Source organism: Bombus flavifrons, chromosome 3, assembly GCF_040668555.2.
Source record: "Bombus flavifrons isolate JBK064 chromosome 3, iyBomFlav1_principal, whole genome shotgun sequence".
In the NCBI taxonomy this organism is placed as follows: Eukaryota; Metazoa; Arthropoda; class Insecta; order Hymenoptera; family Apidae; genus Bombus; species Bombus flavifrons.
The window spans coordinates 2,727,233-2,748,179 of record NC_138444.1 but is presented as its reverse complement, the minus strand read 5'-3'; the positions used below and the strand labels follow the sequence as shown (position 1 = coordinate 2,748,179).

Here is a 20,947-nt window from a genome sequence, read left to right as displayed (position 1 = left end):
TGTTTGGACGAATGTGTTTGACGTCAAAGAGGAAACGGAAAGAAATGCGAGAAAATGTTGGGTAAAAGTGAAACTCGGTGATCCAAACTCAAACTGGAGAAATTATATAGTGTGAAGGGAAGAAAATTTGGTAGATTATTCACGTTGTCTGTGGGAAGGTCACGATCATCAGTAACCACTGCGTTGGTAGATGGTTAATTGAAAGTGGGGAACTTCTAAGAAGCTTGATCATACAGGTCAACACGTACACGCAATACGAAAGAAAAAGGAGAACACGTACGACAAGATAGTTCGAAGGGATCGTTCGTATACTACATTTGTTTGAAAAAACTTACGAATGGAGCACGGGTGCGTCCACGAGATGAATTTTTGCGCACGAATGGAGTACTGTTGTTATTGTTGTGCATATTGATTTTTAACGCGCGAGCCATAATCTTGAGATTTATTCTGTGTTACAAAAAGGCATTTTTTCTTAATTTTTCATTTGTAATTGTGATTAAAATGAATGTTCTTCGTATCTACAATTACCTTTCTTTTTTTTCAATTATATTAAATTCTTAGTATTATTGTTTGCAACACTAATTTTTCTCAGATTGAAATATGAGTAGTACGGTGACAACGGAACCATCTACATCTCTTGGCGATATGATGTCTACAACTGCAATTCCTGAGAAAGCAGCTCCAATATTCTTACAAACACGAGCAGCTCAAGGTATTGCTGGTGCATTTGTTTGGGTTGCATTATTCATAACTTGTCAACAGGTACTTTGTAACATATTCTTGACATAGCATTATAGTTAATTAAGGAAATATAAACAACTAATTAGATTTAATCGTGGATTTGTAGATCTACCAACATTTAAGGTGGTATACTAATCCAACAGAACAAAGATGGATAGTGAGAATTCTGTTTATAGTTCCAATTTATGCAACATATTCTTGGGTGTCTCTACTATTTTTCAACAGTGAAAGTTATTATGTTTACTTTTTTACTGTACGGGACTGTTATGAAGCATTTGTTATATATAACTTCTTGTCTCTATGCTACGAGTACCTGGGTGGTGAAGGAAATATTATGTCTGAAATACGTGGCAAACCTATTCGTTCTAATTGTTTATATGGAACATGCTGTTTGGTTGGAAAAACATATACAATTGGTTTTCTTAGATTTTGCAAACAAGCTACTTTGCAATTTTGCTTGGTAAAACCAGTAATGGCATTTGTCATTATATTCCTTCAAGCATTTGGTCATTATAGAGATGGAGATTGGTCCCCAGATGGAGGCTATATTTATATAACTATAATTTATAATATCAGTGTATCTCTCGCACTTTATGGACTTTTTCTCTTTTATTTTGCTACAAGAGACCTGTTAACACCATTTGAACCTGTCTTAAAATTTTGTACTGTTAAAAGTGTTATCTTCCTCTCATTTTGGCAAGGTAATATATCAAATTACTTAAGATATGGTCTGTATATGTAAAGAATATTAATTTTATTACCTTTCAGGGGTATTATTGGCTATTCTTGAAAAAGCAAATGTAATTTCTCCTATAAGTTTAGATCAATCAACTAGTGCTGGCACAGTTTCTGCTGGTTATCAAAACTTTTTGATTTGCATTGAAATGTTATTTGCTGCTATAGCTTTACGTTATGCGTTTCCATATCAAGTGTATTCAGCTGGTTGTGTTACGGATTCAAGAGGAAGAAGCGTAACGATGCAAAGTATCAGTAGCAGTTTAAAAGTATGTTGCAACAATTTCTAAATGATTTAATAGATAAAGTAATAAGATTGACAATATTTTAATATTATACAATTAACTTTATACATAGGAAACCATGAATCCAAAAGATATAATGACTGATGCCATCCACAACTTCCATCCACAATATCAACAATACACGCAATATAGTTCTGGTATGTATATAATTTATAATTTATTCCTGTTAAAATTTTTTTATAAATATTGTATTTTAAATTTCTTTTATTACTTTATTCAATTGATACATTTTCATGTAGCATGATGTAGTGAATGATGAACTAAAAATCATCCATATTTATTGTTTATTTATATTTATCATTTAAGTTTTAAATGCAAAGTAAGAAAAGAATTACAATCATTAAAAAATTTGAAGTAAATAAATAACTATAATTGTAATTATTATGTTCCTTTAACTATGGATTTTAGCTTTTTATATGATAAAGGTTTAATATGCATCTTTTAATGTACTCTACTGCCAATTATTAAAATGGTAAAATAATATAAATTCATTTATATTTATCTTTTGCGACAAAAATGTAATGAAATAGTTCTTTATGGTAAAAAATACTTTTTATCATAAATTCAATTAACGTGTGCCAATTAGGATTATATTCTTTGAAGGCACTTTCTTTTTACTATTTTTCAGACGTTAATACCAACTTGCCGTATGAAAAACTATGAGAATGTGAAGCATCGTTTTTTAATTTCAAGAAATTGGACATGAGGCATTCATACATTTTTAATAGAGTTTGAAAAGTTCTTAATACTGTAGTTCATTAAAATTAATTTGATATTTTAAGTTCAAATCAAGTTCGAGGGTGGGCATAGTGTTCTCTGCTCAAATTATTATTTAAGGTTTATAACAAAATCAATATACATACACATATACATATATAAGCATATAATTCATTAACTTTGCAATTAATAAAATCTACTGTACATTAGAAACTAAGCACTTAACGCAAGAGCACTTAGAGTACAGTGTAATTTCACAAAAACGTTTTACTTTTTAATAAATGCAAAAGACAAATAATAATTGACTACTATTCTATGGCAGTATTGTAATTATGTATCTTTTTATGGATAGGTTAATGATTATTAAATATTGTTTTGTAATGCTTGTATATTTAAAAAGATGGCATGATTTATATTTAATTTAGCATGTTGATATAGCTATATATTTTTATATATTTTTTTCCTAAATATGTATGTTCGATAATTTTCTCAAACAACAAATTCAAATCTTTATTGTTATAACACGCATGAATTATTTAATAGACGTATAATATGTGTAGTGAGATCAATAAAATAAAGAAAGATGCTGTAAATTGTGCTATGTGTAAAAGGATTTCATCAAATTACATGTAAAACTGTACATAGCCTACAATCGATATAGCCAACAATGCTTTGAATTAAAAAAAAAAAATATCGGCATGATTTCTCGCTGTTCGCTGGCTGATCGATGTATTCATTAGTAACGGCTTTGTCAACGATAATACGTGATATAATGTAACAATCAGGAGCTCCTAAAGGACAACGTGGTATGCGGATATCCAGCTTCGATCCAGATGATCCACAGAATATGCCAATACCACCGCCTCAAAGACGGCATACTTCTCATCAACGTGTTGCTACAATCTCTCAAAATTATAATGAGAAAACAATGCTATTGAGCAGTGATGATGAGTTCCAGTAGATATAAACAATAGATTGTGTACAAAATAAAACAAAAGAGAAAGAGACAAAAAGGAACATTAATGTTGGACTTCCGTGAATCTAATTTCAAGAAAACGCTATGTATACCGTTAATTGATTATACGTCATTAGGTAGGAACTTAACTCGCTCACAGAACAAACAACAAATAAACAAACAAATTCGGTGATGCAAAATTCTGCATCACAATATAATAGTTCCATGTTATATTCATGTTAATACATGTATTATGTTACATCATGTAAACATAGCATAGAAGATATTTATTTTAATATGCTGAACATGTTTAAAGCAGTGTTACCTATAGAGGTGGCTCTATTATCATAACATAATCATCTTTATTTTAAAACACAACTTACGTTTTTCAGAGAAAAGCATTGTACAGTACTTAATATTTAAATACTCACAAATATGTTGCTGCATTATTTACTGTAGTCAAACAATATTTTTACACTTTGAACAAAAACACTATGTATATGTTTATACATCAGTATTTCTAATTCATATGAGATTAATGTAATTTTGCCAGTGAAAAATACTTATTTTATAAAATACACTAAGAAAAATACTTCTAATTACTGCACGCGTCCGGGATATATATACATATATATATATTATAAATATTCATATATTTATATATATGTATATATATAAAACTGAGCCACAAAAATCTTTGCGTCCTAGATTAAAAAATTAATGAGTGTATATATCGTTAAAATAGAATGTATTTAATAATTTAAAAATTAAAGAATATTCCTTCGATGTATTTGTTTTATTTGCATATAATTATTGACTACTTATTGTTGATATTTATCTTACTGATTTTATATACATAAGTATTTCATATTTAATACCAATCATATGTCGTATTTTCTTAGGTATTTTAGAAAATGAAAACAAACATTAATCGAAATCTTAATTGAACTTTATTTTCTATACAAGAGAGTAAATTGTGTATATATGAATTTTTATGGAGAGGACATACTATTCTGCTCCACAGAATGATATTACAATTCATTTGTCAAAATAAATCATTTCATACAATTAGTATTGTTTATATTAGTTTTAGTTTTTACTACTGATTCATTGATCACAAAAACGTAATGAAAATAATTAGACTAATTTAAATATACAGTTGAATAAAAGATTGGATCTAATTGCCTTACAAAAAGTATATTGCATAAATTGCATTAATAGCATCAAATATTACAACTATTAGTGGAAAAAATAACTTAACATTTTGTTAACAGCCTTATTTTGGCAGAAAATCTGTATATACACACATACGTGTGTGTAAATACAATAGTACAATATTTGTTACAATCTATTTACCAACCTATCCAATATGTATCTTTATTTGTTACAATCTTTTTCCACCCATGCCATGGTGATTCTAGATCTTGTTCTAATAGTGAATTGTATGGTTCTTTTTCTAAAATCATTTTATTTAATTGTTCAGTATACATTTTTGAATTCAAAGTTTTATCTCTGGTAGATGAAGAATTTTTGTCCTCATCCTCAATATCTTGATATTGTAATTCATCATCCATATAAACGACAATATCGTTTTCCTCATTTGTGTATTTATTGTATTTTTCGGTAACGTTTTGTTTTAGTACTTTGTTTCTTTTATCTTGACTGTTAATACCTTCATCGCTATTACTAAAATCAATTGGTTTAAATCCTATTGACCTTAAACGAGCAATTTTTAGATCATTATCCGGGATGTTAACAGGTACAAATGCAGATATCCTTTCAGGTGAAAATTTATTTTGTTCTTTTGCACTCAAAGTATTGCTACTTAACGATACATTTGAATTTATGGGGTGCTGTAAATTAGATGCAGTTTCTGTACAAGATACACATTTTTTTGTAGATGATCGAAATGTAGAATGATGGCCTCTATTTTTATCACCTAACTTTGTAGTTTCATATATTTCTGATTTCATATCTTTAAAATCACTACCGTATTCTATTTTAATAAATGTATATTGTTCATTACGAACGTTATTTTGCATGAAATCGTTCAATTTCAGATTCTTTATTGCAGGTTCTTGAAGGAGAGAACATTGAGTAACAGCATCTGTTTTACACGGTTTTGAAATTTCTTTTTTATAGCTCTTTTGCAATTCTTCGTTAATTTTATTGCATTTTGAATCTCTGCAAATTGTTTGCATCAGTTTTCTTTTTCGATTTTTAATCGTTGTATCGTTATTTTCTACAATTTTCACATTTTTCTTTATATATCTTGATCTTTTATTCTTGTCGCTCTTATTATTATCAACGTTATCATTGTCATTATTTTTCATATTATTATTATTATTATTTATAGCCGGTTTTGCAATATAATTCTTATCTGCTTTTTTAGAAGTAGTGAGATTCTTGCCAATTTTACTATGATTAAAATTTAATGTTTTTGACATTTTAACATTCCTAGTTTGACTTTTAACACGTTTACAGTGAGTCATTTTTGTAAGTTTATTTCTATCTTGGAAAGTAGATCGTTCTGAATTAACTTTACATTTGTTCAATGTATACATTGCAGTATTAAAATGTTCACATGATTGTTCTGTACATTTGTTAATACAACGCAATCTTCTATATCGTGGACCACGTATCTTAGGTCCAATTTTTGCATCTATTAATAAATTTGTAATTTCTCTTATTTTTTTTTTATTTATATGTTTCTTCATTGAAGAATCAATTTTTCTCACAGCTTGTAAATGTATTCTTGCTCCTATTGTACTTCCAGCATTCTTCTTAATATATCTTGTTGAATCTGACAGTTCTCTCTTTTGTACTGTTTTTTTTTTTATACTTTTATTTTTTAAATTCTTGCAAATATCCGTTTTCTCTCTACTTTTTCCAGGATATTCTAAGATATCTAAAGACTGTACAGTTTCTTTTTTAAACTTTTCATTATGTATTTTATTATATTTTAGCATCTCTGACTTATTTGTTGTTTTTCTAGACAGTTTTCTGCGTCTTCTAAATTTGTAACATTTTGATCCATTTAAATCATCTGAAATAACTTCAAATTTAGTCCTTTCTTTCATTTCTTCTTTACCACTATTTCGAGTTACTACCTTATCTTTGATTTCTGGCTTGGTTGTTATTACGTCTTCTGTTTGTAATGCTACAGATTGTTCTGACGTTAACCCTATCATATTACCCATTAGTAATTTTGATAAAGGATGGTTTTTGCTGTTAATCAAATGAACAATTTTATCTGGTGGCAATGAATCAATTGATTTGAATTGCTGTAATTCTTTGGATATCATTTTATGTGGTGAAATTTCATTTTTATACATACAGTTTGTCATGTTTAACATATTAGTTGTTGTATTGGATGAATTTACGATATTGTTACACACGTCTTTGGAATCATTAGTTATTTCTTTATGTGTACTATTGCATTCAAGTCTATAACAAGAATTTAAACTTGTATCATTTGTATCGCTGTTTATTTCTGCATCGACACCTTTAGGAAATTTTATTTTCATTAATTCTGGTTTTACGGTGTTAAAAGAAATATAATTAACACGCTTAGGAAATTCGTTTGATACGATTGTTTGAGCTTTACCATCTAGATTTTTATTTTTATCTTTGTTGGATAAATTCCAACTTTCTATGTGTTGATTAGTTTTTACAATATTAATTGCTTTAACCGTTCTACAAAATAGTGATGAAGTATTTTTCTTACTATCATTTTGTGTGCTGTGAGATGAATTATATAATCCTGTACGTATAGAAATGTTTGTATTATGGGTTTTAGATCCTTTGTTTCCAATATGAGTTAATGATTTGTTTTCTGGCATAATAGGCATGTTTGGTATATTTATTGTACACTCTGTATTAGTATTTAACTTTTTAAATACATGGCGAGTCACTATTGCACTTTCAATTACACCTTTCTTTGTTTCATCTACCTTTTTGTTTTCAATATTTTGAGTTTGTAAAAATCCATCTGAGTTTTCATGTTTCCCTTTTTGAATTATAAATTCAGAACCATGTGAATATTTTTTAAATTCATACATGTTTGGAGCAGAATTTTTTAAACAGTTTTGTAAAGGTGTAGAAGAAGAATGTAAAGTAGATAGATGATTACTTATAGCCAAAGGAGCCAGTTTGGTACTCCACGAAGGTGGCTCTTGATCGTTTAAACGTGACAAAGCAAATTTATAATATTTTATAGAATCTGTATTTACACCTATCCAAAAGTTTGTTACAATGTACAAACCATCATATCTATAACCTGTTTTAGGTGCAAAGTCATTGAATAAATTATAGCTTCTAATTAATCTCACTGGTACTTGATTTTCATAATTTTTAATAAGCGGATCTTTTTCTAATGTACCAACAGAATACTTTTGTCCTGTAAGAGTAAGAGAATTACCCAAATCTACATCTTCATTTAGGTTAATATTTGAAGTACAAATTGAAGTAACTCCAAATGGTCCATTTTGAATATTTTCATCGAAGGGGTCATGAACACGATCTCTAGAACAATCCATACGGATACCCCACCATGAACCAGATGGAAATCCTGAGATAGGTCCATATATATAACTTATAACCTGACATAAAATATTATAAAAAAAACTATAAGATTTATATAAGATGACCATATACTAAGGATAATGTCAAGTGAAGCTTACATTTTTTTTACACCAAGAATTTAACTGCACTCCGTCTTTGGTTGCTTTCATTTGACAGATGTAATTAAGTCTGATAAACAACTTGTCATAATCTTTCTTATGTTTAATATTTATCTGAAGAATAATTGATACTATTATTAATTATCAGTTAATAATATTATTAGCATATAAGTTTTCTCATGCAGTACTTACTTGACTTTTGAGACATGACTCCTGTAATATCTTTTCATTTTCTTGAACAGTGTTTGCAAGAAAGGTCATTAAAGCATCATTTGTAGCCATTTTATAACAGGCAATGAATAAAAATATGTGTACTGCATATATAAACAGTTAATTACAAACTGCTTTTTCACTTATGTTATTTTTTAACAAATTATATTCTTACAACCAAAATCTTAAAGGTATAAAAAATTTGCAATATCAACATATTTCATATTTCATAATTTTATATAAAATATACATTTTATCCTTTAAAGATTAAATTGATGTATGTATTTCTACTTGTTTTCTAACCAACATTTTGACTCTATTTCGTAAATTAAACATAAAGCAAATTCTTTCAAAAACAAATATGGCGTGGGTACTTTTATTTTCTCTGTGCATCTAGTTTTATACATCGATTATTATTGCGTCGTACGTATGAAATAAATGTCTTCTTAACAGTGCACGCTTATCACTTTTTTTCATAACAGTCAACATCAAATAAATATACAAAAAACTCAATATTACAAACAATGATTATGATACGAATATTAGGACTATATAAATTTACGATTTGTTCACATGTACATGCATTCGAATAAATCGTTTCACTTGAGGGGAATACGCTAAGAGGGGAAAAATACTCCTTCCACTGAGTAATATAGTTCTAAATTGCGTATATATGTATATAGCTTTGGTAACATATACATTTATTGACTAAGAAATGCGTATGAGTTTAACTTAATCTACATAGATCAGATTATAAATGCATTATATATGAAACAGGCACATTATCATACAAACATTTATTTTATATTTATATATATACAAGTATATACATATATACCAATTTATATGTGCGATCTGTTTATTATAATTATAAATTGTATTTATTGATTATAAATTGATTATGAATTGTATAATTAAGATAGTAAATAAATAATTAAGATTAATTATTTTCACCTTCGATGACACTTTGAATGATGAAGTTCGTTTAAATATACATTTTCAATTTTTTAATATGTGTAATTTCGTATATTTTTTGTTTTTGATAAAAATAAATATATTTATATATCATTTTTATGTTCATAAAAAATTTTTTATTTCCTTACAAAGTATATTAACATTAAAAATTAATTTTTGTACAAATTACTAGAAATTGAATGAATGAAACGAATTTTGCCATTATTACTGAAAAGAATGTTCTTCTTCTGGACTCAATGAACATTCAACATTTTGTTGTGTAACAAAGACATTCTGTGTTTTTGCTGTTATGTTCCCCTATTGCAAATAATTTTCACAATTAATAATCCAATTAATTATATTTTATGATTTTTACCGCAATATGTTACACACACCTGAGTTACTGTAGTAGTGCCGTGACTACTACTGGACATGCAAACAACTACCAATTTCGGTGCATTACTTTGTATATGTGCTTTTTGTTGGGTGACATTGGTTTGGCCTAGTTTAACTTGCTGTTGTTGCGATTGTTGTTGTTGCTGCTGCTGAGGTTGTTGTATCGCATTAGTGTTAATATTTGTAGTGGTTGGTGTTTGAGATCGAGACTGCAAAATAACGAATTTTTGTCCTCCAGCTGTAGTTGTTCCACCAGCAGTTCTACTTGTTCCAAGCATAATTGTACGTCCAGTTTGTTGCCCGGGACTAGAGCTTGTCACTAAATAAAAAATGAAGATATCTGAAGTAAAAATACTCGTCTAACTTCATGTTAGTAGAAACGATATTACCAGCTTGCACAATGGTTTTTCCAGTACATGTAGGACCTTGTTGACTTGTTGTTAAAGCTGTAGTTGTGGATGCAGTTGTTGTTAATGTTGCTGGTTGTGTACGAGCTTTCGCAACGGCTGCGCACAATGCAGGACCTATATAACCATAATCTTGTTTGTAATCTTCTACATAATCTGGAGGAGATCGTATGGTCTTTAAAACGGGAGCTACCGATTTCTGTAAATTCCATTGCATATTTTTCTGTTAGGCTTTATATAGTATAATAATATATTAGCAAAAATAGCTAGGAAAAATACATATTAATACAATAAAATTTATACTAATAAGAAATTATATTCACCACTAGTAGAGTCTTTATATGACCTGCTCCATTTTTATCTACACTTGATAGACCTGGTCCTTCAATACATGATTCAATACGTTCGGAAACAGATTTAATTTTAGGAATAACTAATGCTTTAATTACTTCTGGACCTAACTCACAGAGTCCTTCAATTGCCCCATAAAGTGACGCTAGCGGAGTCTGAAAAATTTGTTGTCATTATTATAAATTATTATTATTATTATTACCATTATCACTATTATCATTGTTATTGTGTTTCTATTTCTGCTATTATTGCTTTAATATATGGTAGTCTTACAATTATACCTGGCTATTTTTTGCTAAAGCCTGACTAAACATTCTAGTTACTCTAGTTTGTACATTATTGGTAGAAGTATTAAAATTTTTGCAAATTTGAGCCATAAGGCGTGATGCAAAATCACGAAGTGCCCAATGATTATCCACTTCTGGTCTCATACACAATTGGCGTGAAACTATACATGTTGCGATAGATGGTATTAATTCATGTAACTATAAGATTAATGAGTATTAATGCGCACGTGCATGTATATGCACACTCTCCCCTTTCCTTTTATATACTAATTAATACATACATATTTTTCTAAATAAAGGCTGGGATTGTCCAAGAGAGCTTTAACCATTCTCATTAGATAAATTAGAAGAGCAAGGTGGTTTTGTACTACATTAACACGTACACCTTCTGCAATAAAAGTGCACATCCGTGCTAACATTTCATGTAAACCTGGATCAGCTGAGAGGGACTGCAGTGCTTCTGCTCTGCGTGCTTCATCAGATCCAACACATGCTTCAGTAATTTCTTTATAATATAATTGCTGTTCAACGCTCAATTCATGAGTGGCTAATTGTTTGACATGAACTGTTTCCACATTACGTAATTTCTGACTTTTACCACCACCACCTGGTTTCCCAACACCAATGTTCTGACTTTTGTTTGTAAGTTTACTTGTTGGATCAACACTTTCTAGCTTTTGAACATCTATTATATTATTGATTAATTAATAGATATTACTTTTAATTAACATAGTATTGTAAAAAAAGAAAGTTTTATGCTATCGAATTAATACCTTTAGAAACAGGAGGTGGATTTTCTGGTATTGTAGGCTGAACACCATCTATGCAAAGCCAATGAGCACGTAGTGTAATTTCTAAAGGTAATTTAGGCCATGTTTGTCCACCAGACATTGATATAACTTCATTAAGGTCAATTTCTTTTTCTTCTACAAAATGTAATTCACGACCACCACCAGAAGCAAAGCGAAATGGTACATGATCCTTGGCAAAAAACCCATATGTGGGTTCAATATTTTTTATCTTCAAAGCATGATCTATATCATGTGTTGTCATTCGTTGACGTTTGCCATGTCTCATAAATTTAGCAGCATCCTTTACCAACATTAGTAATCTCAATTACACAACTTTAATGTAAGGAATACTTATATGTAAGGAATAGGAATTATTTATAATTGCATTATAATTTGGAGATATACAAACCTGTATGATTTCTTTAAGCCTATAACTTACATCCTCCGCAAGATCTTTTGCAGCTTCATCTGGGAAATTTCCGACACCTATACTTTCTGCAATTACTTTTATTGATTCTTGGGACAAGGTAGTTCCATAAATCGAGTCGCTTTCATTCATTTTTAAAGTATCTTGGTCATTATATTCCATATGAGATGAATAAAAAGTTATTCCTTAAAAATATCTGATTGACAATGTAAACACTGCTTACTGTAAAAATATTATATATAGATAACACACTTTTGGACACAACTCATACAATATAATACATACATACATACAATATAATAAATTTTTTTGTTATTATAACTATAATCTTTTGTATTTTAGATTTAGTCTCTCATATCAGATATTAATACTGATACTGTTTAATGGTTCCGTAAATGTTTACCCCAAATAAAGCTTACGCCACTACAATTGCTTAGTAATTTCTGACGTAGTAAAGTACTGCTTTATTTCAATAAAGCTATTGGTTAAGCCACATTTTGTGACTTCAATAAGCTACTTATTATTTATTCACTTGTATAATAGCAATCTGTATAAATATGTATACATATTATAGAAGTATAGAATTTTATGCTTTGTTTATGATTATAAGAAATTCTATCTCTATTTGTAATTACATAGTAGCAGATAGTAACATTTCATTTTAGTTACAATCGCTATCAGTCACCTACCAACGTTGTAAGTTTTAATCTTATATTGGTATTAGATTAGATTGGTAACATTGCAAGCAATATTGAAACGGTAAAGAAACCTGCAAACTATTTATCTGTGGTTAGACTCAAGCTTTAATAAAATATTGTGAAAGAATTGTTAAAAATAAGAAAGAGAACAATGTCATGATTTAAAACCCGCCCTATAATTTGATACTCTTTTATGATTCTTTATACCAATTTATACTCATTTAATTTAAATTATATATACTAATATGTAAAAAGATTCATTTGACAAAATTTGCTATTATACATTTTTCTGTCATAAAATTTGAGGAATCTATTTTTATTGTACTTTCAACATTACCGATGTAGCAAAAAATAAAATTATGCTACTAGTAATGGTCGAAATTAAAAACTGGATATGATTCTGAAATTACAGTATCAGCTATAGAGTATCACACTGACACACACTGACATGATATGTACTATGTACATTATCTTTGTTTATATGAAAGACGGTTAGAAACTTTTCTTTTGTTTTTTGTTTGTTTAGTTATAAACATGTGTATATAGTCCGAAAACTTTAGACAACTTTTAGTATATCATTACAAGATTTAAGTGAAATCAATTTAATACAGATTTTATGACAATTCTTCATTTAGTATATTTAAACACTCTGTCTTATAAAATTAAAAAAATATACAGTGTTTGATTGATAAGCAGTGATAAAAATTGAAATTTAAATACGTTATAATTTCATCGAATTACGTTAAAAGTATCTTTACATCGTATTAAAAACATGAATACAAATATAAGTATGTATTATGACTTGAAGAATTGGTCAATATTTAGTTTATTAGAACCAAAATTTATATCGAATGTCCGTATGGCTATTGTATATGGTAATATTTATTTTTTGTATCAATTTATTTTTTGTATAATATTGTATTTGTATAATATAATACGTATGGCAAAAAAAGATTTTGTTCATTATTTTGCTTAAACAGGTAAGGCAGCTAATGAAACATTACTTGTAACTAAGGATGATATGGTGTATGGTGTAGGAAACAATACCTATGGATGCCTTGGAACAGGTGATACTCAAAGCACTATTTATCCAAAGAAAATTGAGGCATTGTGTGGTAAAAGCGTAAAAACTTTTGCATATGGCAAAGGTCCACATGTCTTGGCTCTTACTGAGGAAGGAAAGGTGTTTGAAAAGATAATTTTATTACATCATTAATATGTAGTATAATATTACATTATTTAATTTAATAATATAATTTATGTGAAAGGTATATTCATGGGGTTATAATGATTATTGCGAATTAGGAAACAGATCTACCAACGAAGGTCTAACTCCAACACTTATATCGTCAGTATTGAATGATGAATTTGTTGTTGATATAGCTTGTGGAGGTCATCATTCTCTTGCACTAACGAATAAAGGAGAGGTAAAATGAAAATATTTAATCAGAGCAAATCAAATGCAAAATTGATACATCTATTTTAGATATATGCATGGGGTCACAATGTATCTGGACAAGTAGGTTGTGGTACTATCCTTAGTACAGTTCAACCTATACCAAAATTGCTGAATATTGTATTAAGTGGCAAGAAAGTTGTTCACATTAGTTGTGGAGACTCGTCCAGCGTAGCGGTTACAGATAGTGGAGAAGTTTATAGTTGGGGTCATAATGGTGTTGGTCAACTAGGAATTGGAAATTGTACTAGTCAAGTAGAGCCTCAAAAAGTAGCCTCATTTGCAAAAATAGTAATAGGTAATATTGATCGTTTTTATGAATATATGAATATTGAAACATTGTTAATTATATGTGTTTGAATACACAGAAAAAGTAGTTTGCGGTTACATGCATGCTTTAGCATTGAGTGATGAAGGTGTTCTTTATGTTTGGGGAGCTAACAGTTATGGGCAACTAGGTCTTAATACAGACTCAAATGTTTGGTTACCAACAAAGGTAAAAATTTACTTTGTGTACGTACTGTTAAGTTGAAACTAATGAATATTTCTGTAGCTGCAAGTACCCGAAATGGGAAGAATATTAGACATAGCAACTTCACATTATCATCACATAAGTCTGGCTATGTGTGAAGGCAATCGGATATTTATGTGGGGTCAGTGCCTAGGTCAGAGTATTAAAGTTCCAACACTCACTCCACTAAAATGTTTGTATGATGCTCTTGCATATTATGCGTTTCCACCCGTCATGCATCAGCCACTTATTTTTCACAGTGATGAAGAAGCAAATGTAGCAGATAGTCTAAAAAATGCCTTTGATGATCCAGTATGTATTTTTTTATAAACAATAACATGTTTGCTGATTTTATCATATTTTTATGCCATCTCTTGCTGCATGTTAAAGACCACTAGCGATCTTGTAATTCAAGTACATGGAAAACCTATTCATGTACACAAAGCTGTTTTGAAGATACGCTGCCATTACTTCAGAACAATGTTTCAAGAGCATTGGGTAGAAAATAGTCAAAGGTAAAACAATTTTTCCAACTTGCACATTTATATTTTCACTAATATAATTACATTGTAGTATTATAGAGCATGAACAATTTTCCTATGATGTATACAAAACTTTCTTGAAATACTTATATACTAATGAAGTTGAGATATCACAAGAAAATGCATTAGGTAAATATTTTTTTATTTTTCATAGAAAGAGAGTGTCTAATAATATGTTTTATAAATAATATCTTTTTTTACATAGAACTTTTAGATTTAGCTAATGCTTATTCTGAAAATCAGTTAAAACGACATTGTATACAAATGATAACTAAAAAGATTACAGTTACAAATGTCGCTTATCTATACAGCATATCTATTCAATACAATGCCAAGGTAAATAATATCTCTTACTTATTTTTTTAATACAAAACACAATTAAAATATTTGATACATTATAAATTTATAGGAATTAGAAGAATATTGTTTTAAATTTGCCTTAAATCACATGACTGCAGTAGTACAGACAGAGGATTTTGCGAAACTAGATGAGAATATAATGAAAACTTTCATAGTTAAAGCTGCTCAAGCGGGTATTTTTAAAACTTAGTTCGAAGTGTTTATCACACAAAGGAAACAATATTATATAAATAATTCGTATTGTTATGCTCCAAGATCAAGCAGATATTACTTCCAAATATTCATATTTCTTAGAGTTAATATTTTTAATAATATGTAAATTTTGTATAAATGTATAGTTTCTTAATTGCAGAACATTTGTTCTGGATTACTACATTTTTAGAATTGGGACAGATTATTTATGATAAGCATAAGAATTTACTATGTATTTTAATATTTTAATAAAATTCACGATATGACATCTTTTATAATTGTTCTTCTTTTGTAATTTACTTCTGCATCTTTTTTATCTTATTAAGAATTTATTAAAAATTCTATTAAGATGTGAAAGTGAGTAAACTATCATCAGAATAATGAACCTTGCTGGTACTAGTTACTTTATTATAATTTATTTTTAGATCTTTAAGATAAATTATCTTCCATAGCTATAGTTGAATCAAAGATCTTTCTGATTGAACTGAATTTAGTGACGGATTCAGGAAGCATTCTTGAGGAGGGTGGAGGGGAGTGTGAAAGTGCATACATATGTATATAAGTTTTTTGTATATAAATTTTATAAAAATTATATATAAATTTTTAAATCTTATTTTATAAGATTTAAAATTTGCTTGTGACTTGTATTGTAATATTTCTATTTGATACTATAATCTAAATAATTAAGTTCTCATTAATTATGTACCTAACAAGCTTTTTAGAATGTGACATAACATTTTTATATTTTACTACTCTTCATCGTGGTGATTGCTTCTATCAAAGGAGGGGTCTTATTTATATGTCAAATTATATAGGTAAATTCTTGTCAGGAAGATATTTCCGGAACAGTGCGGGGTAAAACCATAACCTTAAACAATGATGGATCGAGAGGAGGGATGATAGGGATTATGGTGAATATTCGAATGTCACTAGTAAACAGCCAATAGCAGTAATCACATTTTGTTTATGATTACTGCTTCGTCTCATTAAACAGACTATACAATAGTGTTTAATAATATTGTTTACAAATTTATTTAACAAGATTGACAAACTATTGAAATATAAAATGTGAATACACATGTTAGTAAAAGAGTTTATTTATCATTGTTAATATCAGTTAATATTTACCATATCATACTTTATATAGATTGTTTATATTTTAGAATTATTCATAGTGCAGAATTTAAAGAAGAGTTACTCATACTACATTTAATTCATAAAAAAGAATGAGAAAAAATTGTAGTACTCATAAATGATTAAGTAAAGAAATGCCTAATGAAAGTTAGAAGATTAAACACTGGAACTACTAAATAAAATTCAAATTATATTGAATTATTATTAAAATTATATTGAAATCAGTTTGTTTTTAGAAATTTAGGATATATATATATACATATATATATATATAAAGATGTTTCTTTGGGATTTGAAGAATTGGCCAATTTTTAGTTTCTTAGACTCGAATCATGTTTCAAAAATTCATATGGCACTTGTATATGGTAAAATGTCTATTATTTCCTCCTTTATTTTTATTCTTGTTACATATTTTATATCTTATTGTTACATAAGAACAATATACGTATATGAATTTATGAAATATTATGTTTCATTAAACAGGTGATTTAGGTAATGAAGCTTTAATTATAACAAGGGATAAAATAGTATATGCTCTAGGAAGTAACACTTCTGGGTGTCTTGGAACTGGGGATGATTGTAATACTTTTTATCCAAAGAAAGTCGAAGCATTATGTGGTAAGGATATAAAAACTTTTGCATATGGTAAAGGTCCACATGTTTTGGCTCTTACTGAGGAAGGAAAGGTATTTGGAATTTAAGGCTTTATTACAATATTAATAAACAGTTTAATGTTGTATTATTTAATGACATGATTTTTATGAAAGGTATATTCATGGGGACATAACAGTCACGGTGAACTAGGAAACAGTTTTGCCAATAATATGATTCCAATGCCTGTAACAAGAAATTTAAATGATGAATTCATTGTCGATATAGCTTGCGGGAGTCATCACTCTCTTGCATTAACAAACGAAGGAAAGGTTAAATAGGAACTTAAAGTTTTTTTTAATAATGATCAAAGATTATATATATATATATAATAATTTATTATATATATATATAATAATTTATTATATATATATATAATAATTTATTATATATATATATATATATATATATATATCCATTTAGGTGTATGCATGGGGTGAAAATACATCTGGCCAAGTAGGTAAAAGTGTTAACATAAATGAAAATACACCTATGAAAGTGAATTCCTCATTAGCTGGCAAAACAGTCATTTGTATTAGCTGTGGTCAGTCATCGAGCATGACAGTTACAGATACTGGAAAAGTTTATGGTTGGGGTTGTAACGATGTTGGTCAATTAGGAATTGGAAACTATGTTAATCAAGTGGATCCCTGTAAAGTCACAATGCTTGCTGGTGTTGTAATTGGTAATATCATCTTTGTTTAGAATATGTCTATGCTGAACATTTTTTGAATACTAGTAATATGTTTTTGCATTGGTAGAAAAAATAGTTTGTGGTTATGCACATGTTTTGGCATTGAGTAACAAAGGAGCATTATATGTCTGGGGTGGAAATAATTATGGACAGTTAGGGCTTGGCATGAAGATGAATATCTGTAGCCCAGTACAGGTAAAATGCAATATGATTACATTAATGAATGAAAATTAATAAAAGTTTCTTCAGTTGAAACAAGAAGTGATGGGAAGAGTATTGGATGTAGCAACTTCACATTACAATCACATAAGCATAGCTATGGCAGAAGGTAATCGGATATTTATGTGGGGCGAGTGTTTGGGACAAAGTATCACATTTCCGGTACTCACTACTTTAGGATCCTTACATGACGTTTTCGCGCGTTATGCATCACCTAGAGTTATGCATCAACCACTTGTTCTTCATGACGAAGAACCAGACGTGAGTTTAATAGATTGTTTCAGAGAAGCATTTAACGATCAGGTATGTATTTATACAGTAAAGAAATATCATTTCTGACATCGTTATTTTATTGAAACTGTTCTCTTTGTCATTTGTAGACTACGAGTGATCTCGTGATACAAGTACGAAAAAAATTTATTTATGTGCACAAAGCTATTTTAGTAATACGTTCTCAATACTTCCGAACGATGTTTCAAGAAACATTGACCGCAAATAATCAGAGGTAGGTTTGTTGTTTTGACGAGTATCTAGATTCCTTAAATATTACATTCATTCGTTGTAGTGTCATAAAACAACAAAAATTTTCTTATGATGTATACAAAGCTTTTTTGAAGTATTTGTATACTGACGAAATCGATTTACCTCTGGAAAGTATGCTAGGTATGTATTTCATTATTTTTTCTCTGAGATTTTGTAATGTGGTTTGAAAATTATTTCTGGTTTTTGTGGATAAGAACTTTTGAAACTAGCGGTTGCTCATTCGGAAAATCAACTGAAAAAACGCTGCATACAAATAATAAGGAGAGGAATTACAGTTGAAAACGCTGCTTTTTGCTACAGTATAGCTATTGAGTACAATGCTAAGGTAAATAAAATTTTGTGGCTTTATTTAAACAAAGTCAGTGCCATTAATTTTAATATAATTCTAGGAATCGGAGGAATACTGTTTCAAATTTGCGCTAAGCCACATGACTGCCGTAGTACAAACAGCGAGTTTTGCTAAATTAGATGAAAATACGATGAAAACTTTCATAATTAAAGCTGCTCAAGCTGGTGCTTTTAAAACATAGTATGTAATATATTATATTATTGTATAATAAATATTATACAACGTTTAACTATTTCATGCTAGAAAAATTTGTTAAATACTGTACCTAATACATATTACTTGCGATGATAAGGTGATTGCAACATGGGATTTCATTCAGATTTTTCATTGTAGTATATTATTTGTACATAGAATCTGAAATAAACGTTTATTATTTACGTCAATTTACCCGTCAATGAATCTGTTTACTAACGAATTATTTATTTGTTTATTAACGAACAATTAACGAAGGATAGAAAATAGTAAAATTTTATAGTAAAGTTAAAAAGCGACGTACTTTGATGTTTAAAATACATCATCAGTTTTTTGATAAAAGGATATATGGTCAACAAAATTTAATTGACTATCATTCGCACATTATTTTTATTAAGATATTCTTAATATATACAAGCGGTAAATTTTTATTGTTCGTATAGTATGTACGTAACTATTGAATAATAACAATGATGATAATGATAATAATGACAACGATGATGATGGTGATGATAGTGATAATAATAATGATGATGATGATCATGATGATGATCATGCTGATGCTGATGATGTTGATGATGCTGTTGTTGCCGTTGCTGATGATGATGATGAGGATGACGACGGCGATGATAATGATGATGATGATGATAATAATAATAATAATAATAATAATAATAATAATAATAATAATAACAACGACAATTAATAACTAATGACCAGTAATCAATAATAGTATTTAATAAATAATCAATAATCAATAATAGTATTTAATGAATAATCATTATGTTTTATATTTATATATTTATACGTATAGATTATACTAGGTAGTCGGTTTGCCGTATGGTAAATTGTTAGATGTTTTTAGTTTGCACTATCTTTGCGTGTGCGATGTCCGATGCATTTTTCGATTCGACATCGATTTCTATATTTACGAAATGCTATCGAAAATATTGTCATCGATTTGATATTAATTCCGATCAATGGATGTTTAAAGATAGTTTATTGTAAACGTAATGCTTTCGAAATCGAAATTTATGAAAGTTTCGTCGATTAGAGAAAATCCATTTGCGTCTAAAATTGTTGTTAATTTGGATCGAATCAAAGAATTTCGTTGGTAAAATCAAAAGGAAACGAATGATCTCGTGGCGAACGTTGCGTAATCGGGAATATGCATCGAACAAACGCGACCCTTTGTTGGCCGATTGCGTTAATGATCGTAATCCAATATGACGATTAACGAGAAAACACGACGATGCAACTCGAAAATGTCGTATTGAATTTGATCAACTATTCGGCTATGGTAATTACTTAGTTTCTGTTTTTTTTTTTTTGTAATTAATTAGAGCGTATTTAGGCCTGCGGGCTACTTTTTCAGCGACTCGCTGTGAATCCCATTGACAGAAGTAAGATTTCTTTTGATTCGATAAAGGAAGAAAGATAAAACAAGG

The 20,947-nt window shown here is 28.8% G+C and overlaps 4 protein-coding genes across 8 annotated transcripts in view; 2 read left to right on the top strand and 2 right to left on the bottom strand.

The window, feature by feature from the left end:
• Window positions 1-204: 204 nt before the first annotated feature.
• On the top strand, window positions 205-6,368 carry Tmep (Transmembrane endosomal protein). 3 transcript variants are annotated; one of them, XM_069132715.1, is made up of 6 exons: window positions 205-348; window positions 593-762; window positions 848-1,442; window positions 1,510-1,745; window positions 1,834-1,918; window positions 3,284-6,368. In XM_069132715.1, exons 2-6 carry the CDS (start codon window positions 601-603, stop codon window positions 3,457-3,459), a joined length of 1,254 nt encoding a protein of 417 aa, XP_068988816.1. In that variant the 5' UTR covers window positions 205-348; window positions 593-600; the 3' UTR covers window positions 3,460-6,368. The 3 variants fall into 3 exon arrangements, with proteins under 3 accessions (XP_068988816.1, XP_068988818.1, XP_068988817.1); XM_069132717.1 differs by lacking the exon at window positions 3,284-6,368 and adding an exon at window positions 2,410-2,799; XM_069132716.1 differs by having other exon boundaries at window positions 347-486.
• On the bottom strand, window positions 4,381-8,994 carry LOC138190125 (uncharacterized protein MAL13P1.304). The gene is made up of 3 exons (XM_069132665.1): window positions 8,328-8,994; window positions 8,136-8,249; window positions 4,381-8,054 (listed from the first exon to the last, which is right to left on the bottom strand). The coding sequence occupies exons 1-3, from the start codon at window positions 8,415-8,417 to the stop codon at window positions 4,806-4,808; spliced, it is 3,453 nt and encodes a 1,150-aa protein (XP_068988766.1). The 5' UTR covers window positions 8,418-8,994; the 3' UTR covers window positions 4,381-4,805.
• Window positions 8,995-9,295: 301 nt separating this feature from the next.
• Window positions 9,296-20,947, bottom strand: part of LOC138190134 (transcription initiation factor TFIID subunit 6) — a 115,498-nt gene continuing 103,846 nt past the window's right edge. The window contains exons 1-9 of one of the 3 annotated variants that reach the window (XM_069132695.1): window positions 12,994-13,114; window positions 11,941-12,143; window positions 11,514-11,832; window positions 11,022-11,425; window positions 10,735-10,938; window positions 10,426-10,608; window positions 10,085-10,301; window positions 9,695-10,014; window positions 9,297-9,617 (exon numbers count right to left, since the gene is read on the bottom strand). In XM_069132695.1, coding sequence (XP_068988796.1) covers window positions 9,525-9,617; window positions 9,695-10,014; window positions 10,085-10,301; window positions 10,426-10,608; window positions 10,735-10,938; window positions 11,022-11,425; window positions 11,514-11,832; window positions 11,941-12,120 — 1,920 coding nt within the window. In that variant the 5' untranslated portion in view covers window positions 12,121-12,143; window positions 12,994-13,114 and the 3' untranslated portion in view covers window positions 9,297-9,524. Of the gene's footprint in view, window positions 9,618-9,694; window positions 10,015-10,084; window positions 10,302-10,425; window positions 10,609-10,734; window positions 10,939-11,021; window positions 11,426-11,513; window positions 11,833-11,940; window positions 12,190-12,361; window positions 12,638-12,993; window positions 13,115-20,947 lie in introns of those variants that run through there. The other 2 variants (XM_069132696.1, XM_069132697.1) reach the window with 2 other exon arrangements.
• Window positions 13,168-19,690, top strand: LOC138177991 (uncharacterized). Its single transcript, XM_069109387.1, has 22 exons — window positions 13,168-13,531; window positions 13,637-13,839; window positions 13,925-14,083; window positions 14,143-14,410; window positions 14,481-14,608; window positions 14,666-14,935; window positions 15,014-15,138; window positions 15,197-15,294; window positions 15,371-15,501; window positions 15,575-15,714; window positions 15,864-15,949; window positions 16,067-16,074; window positions 17,096-17,216; window positions 17,335-17,537; window positions 17,619-17,774; window positions 17,926-18,187; window positions 18,264-18,391; window positions 18,446-18,718; window positions 18,796-18,920; window positions 18,981-19,078; window positions 19,153-19,283; window positions 19,348-19,690. Exons 1-22 carry the CDS (start codon window positions 13,429-13,431, stop codon window positions 19,486-19,488), a joined length of 3,357 nt encoding a protein of 1,118 aa, XP_068965488.1. The 5' UTR covers window positions 13,168-13,428; the 3' UTR covers window positions 19,489-19,690.